General features: G+C 37.3%; 1 protein-coding gene across 3 annotated transcripts in view; it reads left to right on the forward strand.

The window, feature by feature from the left end:
• DIAPH2 (diaphanous related formin 2) overlaps window positions 1–18646 on the forward strand; it is an 824298-nt gene that overhangs the window by 662116 nt on the left and 143536 nt on the right. For all 3 annotated transcript variants that reach the window (XM_075999380.1, XM_075999381.1, XM_020285092.2), the window contains one exon: window positions 5073–5168. In XM_075999380.1, the coding sequence (XP_075855495.1) occupies window positions 5073–5168 (96 nt within the window). The remainder of the gene's footprint in view (window positions 1–5072; window positions 5169–18646) is intronic.

An 18646-nucleotide genomic window follows, 5' to 3' on the forward strand; every position in this document is an offset into this window, starting at 1 on the left:
AGCTCATACAGAGCCCATAGACTGCATGCAGTCTGCCTAGGTCCTTAGAATTGTCTGTAACTAATTTCAAGCTGATTAGAAAGTTGCCTCTCAATTGTTACCTCGAAGACATGCCTGTAATATTATCATTTTAGCAGCTAAAAAGCATTACCAAATTTCCTCTTGATATTCTTTCACTCAGTAAAATAGGTATTGTAAGTTGTAAAAATAAAAACCCACATTTTTTGTACATGTGTTGAATAATTTTCTTTTTCAATGAAAGCAAAACACTTAAAATATTTTTTTTGTGAGTTTGAACTCAGACAAAAAATAAAATCTACTCACTACTAATCACATCTAAGTAAGAATTAACGCTTCTATGAACTTGGATATTCTAAGTGAACTGTCAACCTCAAGTTCAATCACCTACCAAATTTCACTGAAATTCATTCAAAATGAAAGATAACTTCTTTTTTTTTTTTTTTTTTTTATCCTTTTAAAGTACAGAGGCTTTGGGAGATAACTTCTTTTGAATGATCTTGTTGGCTTCCATTTTGTTTTAGGCAGACTAACTGAAATATAAATCCATCCTATGATTGTATTCGTAAAACCTTGATTCAGTAAGGTTAGACATTTCATGGAAATCACTCAGCTCCTTTGAAATTTATCATGGAGCAAATGAAAAGGTAATAGGGGACTGAAGCCTACATTTCCTTTCTTTAATACATCACTGATGTTTACAAAGAAATTTTTTTTAGCACCACTGTTTAGCACATGCATTTTCAGCAGGAATAATGTCACCCCAAAAGGGATGAGTATGGTTCCTGGGAAGGTGGGTAGAAGAAAAACTTTAAACATTACAATGGTTTGTAGCCCTCCAAAGGGCCACAGTACATAAACAGATACAATATATATCTATGGCATTAAATTTTAACAGTGGGGGGACATTAGGAAAAATTGTCTAAAAGGCTCAAAGGGTGGGAAGGAGGACAATAATGAAAAATGACTAAGAAACAGTGATCTAGCATAATAATATTTTGATAAGTGTTGTCAGGTAGCAACAGCTAAATTAAGCAAAGGGATTTCTTTTTAATTCCTCTCTATGTCATATTTGTGTTTTCTGTCTTTTAGTCTAATCACAATATAATAGCATTAAAGAATTTTAATAAAACTATCCATGCATATTATACAATTTTTATGTTTATATATTATTTATATAAGGCATAAATACATAATGGTTTGTATTCTTGTCTTTTTACTTGTTGACATATATTTATTTTTATACATAGTCTTTATAATTTTCATTTTTATAAGGATACATAAAATTCACTTGTGCTGTTGTTCTTTCCTTCTTGTACTTCTATAGCTCTAAAAATTCCTTCTTGGTATTCTCTGCACTTCTTCTCCTCCTGATTACCTGCTAAAAGTTGGAGTCCTCCAGGGGTGGGAGGATTAGGGACATACTGGTCAAATGACACAAAACTTTAGACAGGAGAATAAGTTCAAGAGATCTGTTATATATCATGGTGACTATAGTTAGTAACAATACATTGTGTATTTGAAAATTGCCGAGAGATTGTAAGTGTTCTCACCACCAAAAAAAATGAGAAATGAGATAATCCATATGTTAAATAGCTTGATTTAGTCATTCCACAATGTATATATATATCAAAACATCATGTTGCACAGTATAAATATGTATAATTTTTACTTATGAATTTTTAAAACTTTATCTTAAAAGTTGTGGTCCTCTGGAATTGCATACTTTACCCCCTCCTCTATTTTAGGGTAATCTCATCCATTTTCTGATGACACCCAAATTTTTAGCTTTAGCTCAGACTTCATCCATGGGTTCCAGACCCATATTTCTAGCTTCTTATTGGTTATCTCTATTTAGATATTTCTTAGGCATCTCAAATAGATCACATTTTCTCAAACTTGTTTATCGCTGGTCATCTAGACTGCTTCCTTTCCTCTTAATCTCACTACCCACCCAGCCAGCTAAGTCCCATTGGCTGTATTAATACCTTCAAAATATCCATCTTCTCTACTCACTCTGTTCTCCCGTTAGTTCAGGTCTTCATGTGCTACTTAATATGACTTTATATGTAATGCACTTAAAAATTTCTCTGCCTTCTGTCTTGTCATCCTCTGAGTCACCCTTCACAATGCTGTCTGATAAGTCATTCTAAAGCTTAATTCTCATCAAGTCACTTTCTATTATTTATGACCGTGCTGTCCAATACAGTAGCAACCAGCGACATGTGGCTCTTGAGTGCCTGAAATGTAGCTAATCTGAATTGAAGTGTGCAAAAGTAAATGTATGCTAGATTTCTAAGACTTAGTCTGATAAAAAGAACATAAAATATATCATTATTTTTTATATCTTTGTTAAATATTTACTTAATATATTAAAACCAATTTCACCTGTTTCTTTTTATTCATTTTTTAATATGACTACTACAGTATTTAAAATTATTTATGTGGTTCACATTTGTGGCCTGCATTATATACCTATTAAACTATACTGGCTTATAGAATAGTGTTCAAGTCCCATATCATAGCATTTTGATCTTTCATCATCTGATCATCATATGACTGGTCCATTTCAACTTCCACCACACATTATGCACAGAGGTATGGTCTTGGTGTCAGACTGATCTGAGGTCATAGCTGGGCCCCTCCACACGCCAGCTGTGTGATGTGTAAGTTTCAGTATCTCCAGCAAACAGAAACAGTACCTATCTCAATGTGTTGTTGTCAGGATTCCAAGATATAACAGCTGTAAAGTGTATACCGCATAAAATTTAATTCTCCCAGGTACATTCTAGCCATGCCAAACGACTTTCAGTTCCTCTTTTCTTTCTATTGAAAAGAGCAGATGGGGCCAGGCATGGTGGCTCACACCTATAATCCTGGCACTCTGGGAGGCCGAGGCAGGTGGATTGTTTGAGCTCAGGAGTTCAAGACCAGCCTGAGCAAGAGTGAGACCCCGTCTCTACTAAAAATAGAAATAAATTAATTGGCCAACTAAAAATATATAGAAAAAAAAATTAGCCGGGCATGATGGCTCATGCCTGTAGTCCCAGCTACTCGAGAGGCTGAGGCAGAAGGATTGCTTGAGCCCAGGAGTCTGAGGTTGCTGTGAGCTAGGCTGACGCCACGGCACTCTAGCCTGGGCAACAGAGTGAGACTCTGTCTCAAAAAAAAAAAAAAGAAAAGAGCAGATGATGGTTCAGATGTGTTAGACCTTAATGAATATTAAAAGTACACAATCCCCTTTCCCTATTTAATCATTGAACTCTACTTTGTTTTTGTTGTTTTCATCAAATATGAGGCCTAAAAACCTCTGTGGTTCCTGTCATTTTTTTCATTCAATATCCTGTCCTACAGAGTTTATGTTAAAAGAATAAATTATTATAGCAATGAAGAAGTCTCAAGTCAAATGCAGGGCATAATCAAAAAAGATTTTAGGCCGGGCGTGGTGGCTCACGCCTGTAATCCTAGCACTTTGGGAGGCCGAGGCGGGCGGATTGCTCAAGGTCAGGAGTTCAAAACCAGCCTGAGCGAGACCCTGTCTCTACCAAAAATAGAAATAAATTAATTGACCAACTAAAAATATATATACAAAAAATTAGCCGGGCATGGTGGCGCATGCCTGTAGTCCCAACTACTCGGGAGGCTGAGGCAGTAGGATCACTGAGCCCCGGAGATTGAGGTTGCTGTGAGCCAGGCTGACGCCACGGCACTCACTCTAGCCTGGGCAACAAAGTGAGACTCTGTCTCAAAAAAAAAAAAAAAAAAAAAAAAAGATTTCAGCTTCCTCTTATCCCATAAGAGAATGTCTTTTTTTTCTGTGATCCAATACCCCATAGTTAATTGTTTAAACAAAGCAGGATTTAAATTTAACCTTGGAATAGCATTAGGAACAATGTCTTCTCACTCACTTGTCCTTTCTTCTCTTAACCTTCCTGCCTACAAATGTCTTCTACTCTAGACACACACATTTAGCAACCACTCATAGTTAGGGTCCTTTTCATCAGTTAGGCCAGTTGAGAAGAAAGGGCTCAGCTCACTGTGGATTATCCATAGTGTAGGAGAGAGTTTCTGGCAACTGATGCCTTGAGACAAATGTTCTAACAAATCTTAAAAGTGTTTTTGATGGCTGCAGTTGTCAAAGATAGGAGAAGGGTGAAATATTTTCAATGCTATTTCTGTTAGGAATTTCCATGAACATCTTTTTAAGTACTCATGGCTTCTTTTTTATTATTATTTTATTTCAAGAAAATATGAGAGTACAAACATTTTGGTTGCATTTTATATCTTTGCCTCTTCCTAGCAAGGGTTAGAGGTATGCCCTTCCCCTCCAAAATGCTCACCGCATCCCTCAGTTGTGGGTCTACCTCCCAACCCCCTACTCATGGCTTCTTAACTGTTCTTTCCCATAGGAAAAATTTAGACACACAACAGCATTCTAGAAAGGAAGTGAAACTCTGATGTCTCTCACATGTAAAATATGGCCCTTCAGATGATGTGGTCACCTTTTCCTTGTACAATGTCAGCATTTCAAAATGGATAAAGGATATGGATTAGGTAGGAATTGAATGCAAATATATTTTTCAAATAGTGTTTTTTTGAGATAATCACAGATGATGGTTGAATGCTGAAGGTATTAATATAATCAGTATTTAACCTTGTGTAACTCCGCTTCATCAAATCACGCCCTGCACATTGATTGCATTAAGCCGGGTCAGTAGTTTCTTGCTAAGGAATATCTTATAAGAATCTTAACAGGAAGGCAGCAGTAGCTGATCAGCTACTGTTTATTTGCATACTGAGCGTGTCATCAATAATACAAAAGACAAGGTCTTTAAGTTGAAAGAACAGTGGGATTGGCATGAATTTTGCTTAATGGTGCGTAATAAGCAAAGCAGTCTGTGGTGCCAGAAACTGACAGGATCCATTATGTTAAAACAGATATATGTCTTTAATTTAGGGGTATTATGTAAATCTGACAGGAGTTTTTCCCTTTATTTTCCTGTAGTTTAACTTTAATTGCTCCAAGATTAATTCTGATTTCTCCCTTCCTCCAGAGGGTGATGAGACTGGTGTGATGGATAATCTTCTAGAAGCCCTACAATCAGGTGCAGCATTCCGAGACCGCAGAAAGCGAATTCCAAGGAATCCAGGTAAAACCCATTCCGCCTCACATGGTATAAAATGTGAATGTTCAGAGCCAAATACCAACAACAACCAAAAAAGGAAAGATAAAAAAACTTCCCCATGAAGGCTTTGTTTTTAAGAGTTGGTCTCGGTTCATGTGTGAAATCTCAGCAGGCTTCTACATCTATGTGATTACAAGTTTCAACTTGGTAAATAAATCTTGCAATACCTGTAGACTTTGCAAAAAAAAGAAAAAATCAGAAACAAGGACCCCCGCTGTGTTTAATATTAAATATTTTAATTGTTATTTTATAAGCATGTGGTTTGGGTGGAAGTTAGTTTAAAACCATACATGTAATTAAATCATGAAAAGTATTTGGCCCTAAAGATGTCACACTAGCTATTCACAGGTAAGGAAGCTGAGAGACAATGCTTCTTTCTAGAGGCCATCTTGATTCTGCAGTATAGTTTATTCTCCATTATCCATAAAGGGAGGAGAGACACAGATAGTCTGAGATACCCTCAAATCCCAGAGCATTGGAACAAGTATTTTTGTGTCTATTTGATTAGTAACAGATTAAGCCACACTCTGAAAATTTATCTCAGGGGAAGAAAAAAAAGTAAAACAACCTCTCTCACTCCAGTGGAACTAGAAACTTGTCCACCTTCTCTGTTGATACACTATGGCTGAGGTAAATAATAGGTCTTCTCAGGATAATCCAAGTAGGAAGAACTGTCTACCTCCTCTAAGTAAGGTTTTATGTTTTTAGTTCATATCTTTCTTGAAGTAGTGGAAGAAATTAGGTATGTTGATTTTAAAAGTCCTCTTCATCGGCTGTGAAGCTATATGGAGAAGTAAATGAGAAAAGGAAAATAAATAGTGAATATGTAAACATTACTTAATTTGGGTCAATAAGATTTGCCTTGAATAGCCTACAATTCAAAAAACATTCTCTATTTGGACTAGAAGTTATCATATGCCAATGGAATGGAAATTGGTAGCTCTCAAAACCATTGTACTTCAATAAACCAGTGAGAGAAGTGGGGCCCAGTACAGAGTTGTCCAGGAAAGCTTTTGGCAATGTTGAAATTCATGGCAGAAAACAAAATAAGTTATATTCACCTTTTTCACATTTGGGTGAATCCTGGTGATTAATGGTAGCATTTCACCTCTGCTATTCATGGATTGTCCCTGGGAGATTAGTCTAAGGTAAGATTTGGTTGAGAGGGGAGAAGTGTTTTGGTTAGAATGAGTATAAGACTGCTTTATGGGTATGAATGCATTAAAGATAGCCTACAGAAAGAGTGGAAGACTGGAGGAAAGAAAATGGAAATCTGTATTTATATGTTCATATTATTTTTCCAGGTACTATTGCATTGCAGAATGCTAGGAGTACTACTAATCTATAACTATGAGACAGCCATTCCACCTATCCTCAGTCTTTACCTGTAAAATGAGAACGTTCTACCATCCTACCAGAGGCCCCTTCCACTTCTTACAGAAAAAAAAAAAAAAAAAAAAAAAAAACCTTCACTGTTCTTTCTCGAACTACCAGAGTACTAATAGTCAGTGAAATGCAAACTGAAAGAACTTTTGCATCCATTCTCTGTTAAGCAGCTGATAAGTAAAAGCATGTTATTCTGGGCCGTAAAAGAACTGCCATAATCTTTGTAGGCTGTTTATTTTAAAAATACACATTTGCTAAAGCCCCTGTCTGATTAGTCTCACACCTCATATTGATTCTAGAAAAACTGCACTGGGAGAGAGATCATTCCATGGGTTTCTGTGAGTTTGGTACTCAAGGGAATACAGTGTTGTCAACTGTGAAACACCAAGAATATATTCACTGACTGCATAATTCTATGGTATTGATTCCAAGTAATCTAAATTGGGATCTCCTTTGATTTATAGCTGGAGTGCTTCCATGAACACATAGGGTTAAAAATATCAGCCCATTTAGCTGTGGCAGTCATTCCAAGTGGCGGCAGCCAAAGAAAATGTCCGGAAGTAAAAAGAAATTCAAAGGCAGACAGTGGCAATGGTTGGAAAAGCACCTTGAACAGCAATAAAAGAGCTGGAAATGAGGGAGAGAGGACAGAATGCACAGAGTTTATAAGTTTGCCATAACGTCTCCTATGTCTTTGCCTCTTTCTAGAAGCAGCAGAACCAGGGACTTTCACAGATTTTCTCCTTGTCTTGGCTTTACCTAGCTAGATCATTTTTTTCCTGCTGGTCCCTGTTGTTTTCACTTTCTTAGGCATCTGATTTTGGTTCCTTTTCAAGATCCTATGGACTTAATATTGTTACACTTTCTCTGTTCAACACTTGGCATCCTTGCTACTTTTTAATAACCTCCACTCCAACATGATGAGATAAAAGCAGAAAAGCCAAATTATACAGAAGGCTATTTTCCCTAAGTTAAGTAAAATGAGAAGAAATAACCAAAAAACTCAAAAATCAGAGTGGACCACACACAGCAAAGCTGTGCTTACTGCTGTGCTCACCATCTCCATTACCATCGCCCATTGTCTTTCTAATTCAATGTTTTCAATTCCATATTTTGAGAAAATGAGGCGATAGTCTGTATTCTTCATTAGATAATCAAAATGTTAATAAATGGCATGATTAGTTGCCTGAATTACAAATCTTCCACACTGAGCTTGTGCCCCTTCTCTGAGATCCACCACCTTAGGTAACTCAAAAGGAGCTCCCAAATATTGCCTCTGGCCCATTTAGCTGAATGTGCTGTTTCATTGAAGGGCACCAAAAGACATTTCAAGTTTGATTATCATATCAAGAGTAATATTGAAAGTTTTAATAACTGATACAGCGCAGGCCCCAACCAGTCAGAATACACACAGTCAATAGCCACTCTGTTTGGACTAGTGCATACTAGCTGAATATTAACCCAGATCACAGGCTTTGCTGATTTTAAACTCATAGATTAGGAAATGAGCCCTTAAATATTCATAGATTTATCGTACATCTGTTTTGTGAAAGGTACTATGTTAGCCATTATGGAAAATGCAGAAATAATGAAGATAAGATTTCTTTAGTTATAAGATCCTGTGTGTTGTAGGGAAGATAAAAAGTACAGAAGGACTACAGAATAAGGAAGAAGATAATAGGTATCACACCAGAGGTGTTAATAACATACTATGTGAGTTCAGAGGAAGGAGATAGCACACATTATTGAATATATCAGAAAAATAATCATGGAGAAAAAAGCTTTGAAGGATGAGTAGGGATTCCAGCAGAGGGAGTTGGAGGTGGGAATAGTGGATATTTTAGTCAAAAGAAACATCATTAAGAAAAACACAGAGGCAAGAAAGTGCAAAGCATTTTTCAGCAATGGCCAATAGAGCAGTAAGTCAGAAAATAGGATACATAAAGTGTAGAAGTATAGAGATAATTCTGGAAAAATAGGTTGGTGCCATATCATGGAGTGCCTGAATGAGAAACTAAGCGTTACCATATAATTCTTTAAGCAATGGGGGTCTATTGAAGATTTTTAAGCAGTGGAAGAACATGATCAAAGTTATTATACATTAGAACATTCCATCTACAGGAGTACAAGTGATGAATTAGGAATCTACTGTCATATTCTTAGTCAAAGGAGATAATTTAGGGGGAAAAGAGTAGCCAAGAATCAAAGATAACTCTAGGGTTTTGAGTTTGATTGGCTGGTTGAACAGTTGGGTTACTAAACTATTGAGATCAGGAAAAGGAGTGGTAATAGTAGAAAATAAATTTTGTTTGGGGCAAGTTTAACTGAAAGTGGTAGCAGAGCGTTGAGGTCAAGATGTTCAGAAGGTTCTTGGAATATGGGTGTAGATTTCATGACAAAATGGTTGGGTTCTTGATTGTCCTGGTTATAGTTGTGGACATGGAAGAAATTGTTAAAAGGATTATTAAGAGAAAAGAGAACCAAAGTCAGAACCTTGAAAATGCCTCCACTAAGGGGCTAAAAGCAGAACTAGCAAAGAAGATAAATAAGGAACAATGGAGCAGGCAGGAGGAGAATACAGATATTATTGTCCTAGAATCAAAGGAAGAAGGAAGTATTAAGAAAGCAGGAGAGGTGGGTGTTGTCAGCAATGACAAACGTACCTATGGTGGAATCAAAAAGGATAATGACCAGTGATTTGCTATTTGGAAACCTAGTGATTTCTTAAAGAGCATCCTTTCAATGTTGTGATGGAACTGGGAGACAGAATGCAGGAGCATTCTACAGTGAGTAGATGGTGAAGCTATGGGGGTATAGAATATGAATTCAACAGTGAAGCAATCTTACTGAATGCCTCCTCGGTGCCACAGACTGGGTTAGGTACTGAGAATACAAAACTTAACAGAGCACTTGCCTTGAGGAGCTCACATACTGTTTGGGAAAACATGAATGTAAACCATGTGATCAAATTACAATGCAATCTTATATGTGCTGTAAGAGAGACAGGAATAGTATGCCTACGCAGCACAGGAGTTAGAGTAACTTCCCCCAATCCCTCACCTCTCTTTTTTGTGTTTCTAGAGTATGGACTATTCTTTCTAGAAGTTTTGTGGGTGAAAGCAACATCTCATTTTCCCTTAACAACCTAGTATGGATCTATTGTCTATGAATTTTGCTAAATGTTTCTTGACCCTCTTTGTTACAGCCTTTGTTCCCACTTAAGGTAATAAGTTCCATATGTTTACAATCTACTTTGTAAAGAATTGCCCATTAGTATTGCTGACTTTGTCATTATAAGATGGAAGGTAAGCTTTGGAGGAAAAAGAAGCACATAGAGAAAAACCTTGCAGGAGTGAAAACCACACTTAAAATACAAATACACAACTCCACATCTGTTTTATTACTGAATAGCGTCTCTTAGAGCTTGCTTCTCTTCCCTCAACCAACCTGACTTCTTCACCTTTTGCCCACTAGAAGGAAAAATAAATGGGCTTCTCAGCAATAGGTGGATATCTAAGTTAGCTATTTTGACTATGACTAGATTTTGATATATAGTTCTAGACATTAAAAAAACACACAAGAGATGCATTGTGAAGAAATGAAACCAAGACAACAGAATAAATATATTTTGGTTTTAGAACCGCACAGGGTAACCAAGAAAACTAAATTTGAAAAATCAAAAGAAACTCAGGGGACACACATGATCCTAGTTTTATGTATCAGCAAGATAACAGTATAAATGAGTAGGTATAATTTGCCATTTGAGAACTGGTAGGGGACAAGAAACAATGTTATATTAATGCAACAGAGGAAAAAAACAAACTCTGAGTATTAGGGAAAAATAACTTCACAGCAAAACAAAACCCACATTTTCCAGGCCTCACTGCCTCACGTAAATAACAAAAACCAAATTTTGCATGCTCTTGTCTCCACATACACATTCAGGACGTCAGCTTCTATAAGGGATCTCAGAAGCATTTCTGGAAGTTCTCAGACAGCATTTCACAAACAGAAACAAGCACACGCTATTGTTCTTCCATGCCTGCTGTTTTCTGTAGCAGCTGGGACTCTTGTGCCTTCACGATGCCAGAGCTTTGACAGTGGTCTCTGGCAAAGTGTAGGGAAATACCTCCCTCTTCTTGTAGGGTGGCATTCCACCCATGTGCCAAGTGCTGCTTATGCCTCAGAGTCTTACAGACATTTTTGAAGACAAAACTTCCAGTTTTAAATTATAGCCCCCTGATCTCCAGGCGATTTGGCTCCAGACAGCAAGGACTAAAGACAAAGCAATGAAAGATCCCATGTAGTACTCATTATCTTCTTCATTCCTTGACGACCCAGGTCTGTTGGGGTTTTGTGCTTGTTTTTGTTTTATTGTTACTAGGTCAAGCTGGTGACTCATTCTAAGATGTTTACTTCTTTCTCTCCAAGGATGAGTTCTTTCCCATGAAGTTCCTCAGTCTCTATTTTATATATCTTAGAATCTTATACTAGCATACTAAACCTCATTTAGTGTACAGTACATTCATTCTATTGTAATGTATAATTAAAATCTAGTAAAAAAAAGATTAATGTAATCAAATAAACAAACAAAAGCATGGCATTCATCCTAATAATATTTATTGATCAAGTACTAGGGGCCAAGCAACAGTTCTGGGGCGCTGGCGTACAAAAATGGGTAAAGCCTGGGTCTTGCCCTTAAGAACTCAGAGTCTCATGGGAAAGACATATATACAACATTAATGTTATAAGTGTGCAGAAAGTGCTGAAAAGAGCAACTAACTGCCTAGAGAATTCAAGGAAGGCTTCATGATAAAAGTGGCATTTGAGCTGTGTTTAGAATGACGAATAGTAGTTTTTGGGAGAGAACAGAAGGAACCGGCATTTCAGATAAAGGAAATGGCAAATATATGTGATGGAGGTATGACAGGGTACAGTGGCAATGATGAAAAGTTTCTTGTAGCAAAGAGCCAGCAGGGGTTTTAAAGTAGAGGGTTACATGATTACACATATACACACACAAACAAGAGTGGTTGAGGCTGGAGATAACAGAATTTGGGGACTTCTGCACACATATGGTTATTGAAACCTTGGGATCATCCAGGAAAAACATGTCAAATGAGAGGTCAAAAAGGGTTAAGGATGGTACATTTGGGAATTTTTTTTTTTTTTGAGACAGAGTCTCGCTTTGTTGTCCAGGCTAGAGTGAGTGCCGTGGCGTCAGCCTAGCTCACAGCAACCTCAAACTCCTGGGCTCGAGTGATCCTTCTGCCTCAGCCTCCCGAGTAGGTGGGACTACAGGCATGCGCCACTATGCCCGGCTAATTTTATATATATATATCAGTTGGCCAATTAATTTCTTTCTATTTATAGTAGAGACGGGGTCTCGCTCTTGCTCAGGCTGGTTTTGAACTCCTGACCTTGAGCAATCCGCCCGCCTCGGCCTCCCAAGAGCTAGGATTACAGGCGTGAGCCACAGCGCCCGGCCTTACATTTGGGAATTAATAGTATTTTAGAGGCAAATAGAGAAATCAACAAAGGATACTCGGGAGGGGGGAAGATCAGAAAGGGAGGAAGAGAAGTAGTAAAAAGTGGTAGCTGAGAGCTGGGCGCAGTGGTGAGCATCTGTAATCTCAGCTACTTGGGAGGCTGAGGCGGGAGGATCACTTGAGCTCAGGAGTTCAAGTCTAGTCCGGGCAACATAGCATGACCCTGTCTCTAAAAGCAAAAACAAAATCCAAAAGTAGTACCTGGAAGACTGAGAGTGGAAAGAATTTCAGCATGGAGAAATGGTCAACAGGGCCACATTCTGTAGAAAGTTGGGTAGGATGATAACTGAAAATTGAGGAATGCATATGTCAGCTCACAGGTTACAACTAACTTTCTCCCAAGCAGTTCCAATAGAACTGTGAGGATCAAGAACCAGATTCCAATGGGTTAAAGAATGAAGAATGTTTTTTGTACTTTAAATGCTAAGGTTGGAGGGAAAGAAAAAGGTAGTTAGAAGAGAATCAAAAGATAAATTGTATCTCTTCTAGGAATTTGGACAGGAAACTCTAGATACTCTCCAGGGACTTGAATGGAGTTGCCAGTCATTAATTATGCCAAATTTTACTTCCAAATATGTGGCTTTCCTCCCTTATTTCAACTGCATTTATTGAGCATATACTATGTGATACAGTTAAGATACTTTAGCATGTCTAGAGTTTTACAGTTAATAAAACACTTTCTCATCCATCATGTGATATATAATTAATAGCTCAACATATCCAGTGTTGAGTTTTACTCTCAGAAGTTAAAATAAAGAACATCTGTGGCTCATACAGAGTGAGAATGAAATGGGGGTGGAGGAGAGATATTCTTGAGTTAACTGGGTAGAAGGGGGGAGACAAAGTGGGAAAGGTGGCGAAAAGGACCAGACCATCCTCAGAAAATCTTTGTCCACTGTAGAATTAACTGGTTTGCAAGGGGTGAAAAGTTAGAGATGAGTGGGTCATAGTACATTTGTGATTCTCTTGAGAGGAAGAATGGAGGTGGTGTGGAAGGGGCCGGTCAGATTATTCTTAGGCCAAACATTTGGTGTTCTCAGCAGCGGGGCTTAACTTGGTTACCTCTTAGCAATAACTGGAGGGCGAATACCAGGAGTCTTGGAGAAGTGATCAACATCTAGGTGACAGTTAAAAATATGTGAGTGAGTCAGATAATCTGGGGAGAATGAGTAGAGCAGTGAGGTGAGCCAAAGACAGAACCCCGGAGAAAACAAACATTTATGGCAGTGATTCTCAGGCCTGGCCACACATCAGCTCTGGTATCTCTTTGATGTACTTCTAAGAAATACTGCCGTCTAGTTCCTCTCTGAACCAATTAAATGAGAATCTGTGGGGTCAGAGCTTGGACACTATAGCATTTAAAAGTTTTTCAGGTGATTTTAACGTGACAAAAAAGTTGAAAACCACCAATTTGGGGGACTAGCTTGGAAGCTGGAGCCCACAAAAGAGCATGAAGGGATTGATTATGGAAGTATGGGGAGAAGAAAGCTAGCATGGTATCACAGAGGCCAGAGGAGTAGAGCTTTTCAAAGAGAAAGTGCTTCATAAAATCAAATGTAGCTGAGAGGATCAATAAAATAAGGATTGCATTTTAGGAGAGTGTGTTTAGGGGTGGGGAGATAAGAAAGGGGAATAGTCAGATTGTACTGAGTTCTCAAATACTATTAATCTTCAAGATCATTTAATTTAGTGTCTTTTTTTTTTTATCACTTCATGTAACTCTTGTGATGAAGTATGTACCTGCGTTGATAAAATAATTTTTGTTTTTATTTCATTTTTTTTTTTTTGAGACAAAATCTCACTCTGTTGCCCAGGCTAGAGTGCCATGGTGTCAGCCTAGCTCACAGCAACCTCAAACTCCTGGGCTCAAGCGATCCTCCTGCCTCAGCCTCCCGAGTAGGTGGGACTACAGACATGCGCCACCATGCCTGGCTAATTTTTCCTATATATATTAGTTGGCCAATTAATTTCTACTTTTGAGTAGAGACAGGGGTATTGCTCTTGCTCAGGCTGGTTTTGAACTCCTGACCTTGAGCGATCCTCCCGCCTCAGCCTCCCAAAGTGCTAGGATTACAGGCGTGAGCCACCACGCCCCACCTATTTCATTTTTTAATGAAAATTAAATTTTACTTTGGGGACACACATACACATGTATTGATTAATAAGATCTAGATTTGCATTAAAGAGGCTAGAAACACAAGATTGCTATGTAGTCTATCCTTGATCATTCCTTGACAATTAGAGAACAAATTGAACATAGACCGTTTATATCCTATTTATATGCAAAATTGTTCTAAGCAAGCACTGATGATATTCTCTATAGAAATTTCAATCACTTTTGCTTGTCTGTTCTCTTACAAAATATAATCAGCTCTGCTGCACATTTCTTCATTGGTGATCTCTGCAGTACATTAGGAGATAAGGTCAATTCCAGTTGAATTGTATGAGAATGTGAATATAGCAGGCTTCCTTTATATATTGAAATATGGGATAAGTTGGGACAAAGAATTATTATGCAGCAATAAATTTATCTTGGCAGTCCTTCAGTCCAGGTCCAAAATTCACAGACATGCTAATGTTCGTACCTAAGCTCACACAACTAACTACCTGCTTATTTAATAAAACTTCAATTCAGGAATAAATAGTTGGGATATCCTCTGTGTCAAGTGTGTTGATACCAGTTTAATATGCACAGTAACTCTGCATCTGCAACTACAAAAACCAACAAGGCATTCATCACACTGTCATAAGTACCTTAAATTTTCTAAAGAATTAAATGCTTTCACAACTAAAGGAAAAGAAATGTTTGTTTTAATTGGTGGCCTTGATTATGAGCTCACTTATCTCATACGGGCTCATTGGTGTATTATTAAGTATGTTCCTAAGCAGGGATAAGAAATTGTAAGCTCTGCTTCCTCTCCAGCAGAATTCCATCTGCTGCACCTGTGAACTAAGACAGCCAGCTTCACCTGGAAATGAATGTACCACCCACCCCTCAATTTTTGTTAATCCTTTGGGCACACCTCTTCTGTGTATTAAAGTTTGAACCCTACTCCTGGTAGTTCCTTTCCCTGTGCCCATGAAAATGAGAAAGGTGGAAGGTGAAGGAAGAAAGAAGGCAGTGGGTGGGTATCTTACAGTCCATAGTACCTTTTTGAGATTCAAGTTCTTCTATTATTTGTTGATATCTTTTGCATTTGCCAAACACCTTGAACTAAGATAGTGCCTCGCCTATTCCAGAAAGCCTTTGAAGGTAATGCTTAATAACACCTCTCTTAAAGATATGGATGATATGGCCTGGCGAGGTGCCTCATGCCTCTAATCCTAGCACTCTGGGAGGCTGAGGCGAGAGGATCGCTCAAGGTCAGGAGTTTGAAACCAGCCTGTGCAAGACGAGACCCCATCTCTACTATAAATAGAAAGAAATTAATTGGCCAACTAAAAATATATAGAAAAAATTAGCCGGGCATGGTGGTGCATGCCTGTAGTCCCAGCTACTCAGGAGGCTGAGGCAGAAGGATCGCTTGAGCCCAGGAGTTTGAGGCTGCTGTGAGCTAGGCTGACATGGCACTCTAGCCCAGACAACAGACTGAGACTCTGTCTCAAAAAAAAAAAAAGATATGGATGATATAAAGTGTTGAAATACTACAAGAATTATAACTCTATTCTACTATTAAAAGATTGTGCTTTATTTTTAATATCTAGCACATAACTCAATATATTATATATTATGCTCTCGATAACTGCTTTTTGATACTTCGCAATTATTAACAAATAGAATCTACACGAAAGCCTTTTCAATATATTATACCTAAAGCTATCTCTGAAGTTTGAAACTTGAGGGATGAAGGAAATAGAAATTTCATTCTACATTACTGTAAATGGAATTCCATTAAAGCTGAGTTTAGTTTATGGACAAACTTGCATGTCCTAGGTATGTTACCTTCATATGACCTTTCTACTCAGTAACGTTTAGGCTTGACAAGTGAAGAAAAATGCTGACTTTATATAAAAACAAAATATAACTGTGTGCCATTACTCTTACTCTTATGTTCATTGTGCTTGCATTTGACTGCCACCTCTTTGTCATTCTCAACTCAAATCATAGTTTGTTCTACTCCCACATAGCTACGTAGAGGGCAAAATTCCTGAATACTGCCAGAGAAAATAAAGGAAAAATAGAGTGACAATAACAGCCTTTTGTTTCAGCTTTACATATCTTCTCATCAGTCTTTGCAAATATGCTCTGTAAGACAGGGAAGCAGGCAGAAGTTAGTGAATCTCTCTAGAATAACAGTAAGTAATTAACTGCTTTTCCAACTTGCTCACTAATTTACTTACTAAAACAGATCTTTCTGCAGTTTAAGGGCTTTTATCCAGTATGTAGGACTATTCCAAGGATTTGAACTGTTTGTTTGAGGGACTTCGGATCCAGGATGGTATTTTCCCTTTCCACTTGGGAAGGTTTTAGCTTGAGATTTTAGGTTTACTGGTCTATTCTATTGTTTGTCTAGCACAGATACAGTATATGGCAAGCAATACAATACTCTCTGGGCAATGCACAGGAATTTTTTTATTTCATACATTATTCACAACTCTGCAGTGGTTTCAGAAAGTCAATGTATATCCTGGACACACAGAAATGAAAAACACAAAAACAAGGATGTGATTTTCATATAGTGGTTTATAAAGTTAATACTATTGTGCATGGATTTCATCTTTATTGCACAATTATAATATTTGTTAGAGCTTTAGCAGCCTTATAACTGTTAATCAAAAGTGTACATGTTTATCTTGTTTCATAATAAGCTGATAGATTATCTTCAAATATTTGGAGCTTACCTATGAAGGAAAGTTTGTATTAATATCACGAGGGGTAAGCAGCATGATTTTGTGTGGATAATCTAGTGTTTATTTTAGTTATGTTTATGACATCATCTCAGTTTCTGTATCAGTACTACCTTAAGTGGCAGAGATAATGAGAAATGACAGTGCTTTGTACATAATAATTTATAGGTTGAATTTTGTTGTCATATCAACAGATGATTGGAATCAAACATAAACATTCTTGAATTGCAAAGAAAAAGGACTTAAAAAAACGTTTCTAGTGTGTAGATTTCATTTTTTGGTCAAAATTTAAATGAACCCTTGTGCATCTCTAGTGAACATTAAAACAAGGTTAGTTAATAGTCCTGAAAATGCAGAACATGGAGGCACCAAGATGATGCCCATCCTTAGTGACCAGGTGTAACAAATTAACGAGTAATGGGCTAAGATAGAAAGTAAATTTAGAAATGAAGTAACAACATAATGAGTTTCTAGAAAATTATTTGAAAATGTTTTAAATGTTGAATTCACCTGGGATACAGGTTGGGAAAGATGAATGGGAAGAAAAATAGTACATCTAGCAATTTGACTATTTTTTTCAGTTGCCATAAATAGTATTGATCAGTTTGCATGGCTTATTTAGAACTGAAACTTCCTGGCAGAGGAAGATACAAAGCACTGAGAAAGTATTATGGTCAAGTTGAATGTTGTCCACACAGATTCTGTGCATTATAGATTATCCTTACGCTTCCAGTTCCTTCACTTTTTTCCTATTACCCAAGCTTTCCGGTCCTGGGACTTTTTGCACACCACTTTCCTTTACTTCCCTGATCCTGCTTGTGAAGAATCCTGTTTTATCTGTTTATCTCCCTCACAACACTGTTTCTCACCTCCATTGTCTCAAGCTGATACTCTACAGATTAGATGTGGATAAGAAAAACTGGGAAGAGGGGCAATATAGTTATTTCAGCATTGTTTGAAGTCTATTTTATTTCTCTTAAGTCTCAGCATTCTCTTTCTTCTTAGGAAAAAGAAAAAGATCTACAATACATACTGCTTCAAATAAACCCTTTCTTCATTATGCAAAATTGTTCGTGCCTTGGTGGGGGAGAGGGAGGCAGTGTTTAAAAGGGATAGAGAAAAATTTCTGGATGGAACTTTTGGCTCCTAGCCTTTTTGGAATTATGACCTCATCACTACTGGAATTTACAAGCGTTTGTGGTAGTGAATAAGGCGTCAAGTAGATAATCAACCTTTTGTGCTGCTGTGTCAATGATTTCATCAATTTAGTATACACAATTGCAAAATGACTACATAATTATTTTGCTCTCAAAAAATTATACACTCTTAAAAAAAAAAAACCTCAAAGGGAAAAATATATTTTCATAAAAGTTCCTTCAACCTCATTATACATTTATTTACAGCTTGACAAGTGTGAATGTGTCTAATGAAAAGGAAAAATTTCTGGATTTCAATAAGCAGAACAGGTTGGTAGGTTTAGTGTTTTTTAATTTCTGCCTCTCCTAATTCATTCAGATAAAATAGTTCTTACTGAAACTGGTTGTCATTAAGTTCTACTCTAAGGAGAGTTTTTTTATTGTTAAGGCATGTAACACAAAAAGATTTTTAAAAGCACTTCCCTGATAACCTAATTGATATGTTATTAATTTTTTCTAATAT

The sequence above is a fragment of the Microcebus murinus genome, chromosome X (assembly GCF_040939455.1).
Source record: "Microcebus murinus isolate Inina chromosome X, M.murinus_Inina_mat1.0, whole genome shotgun sequence".
Lineage (NCBI taxonomy): Eukaryota > Metazoa > Chordata > Mammalia > Primates > Cheirogaleidae > Microcebus > Microcebus murinus.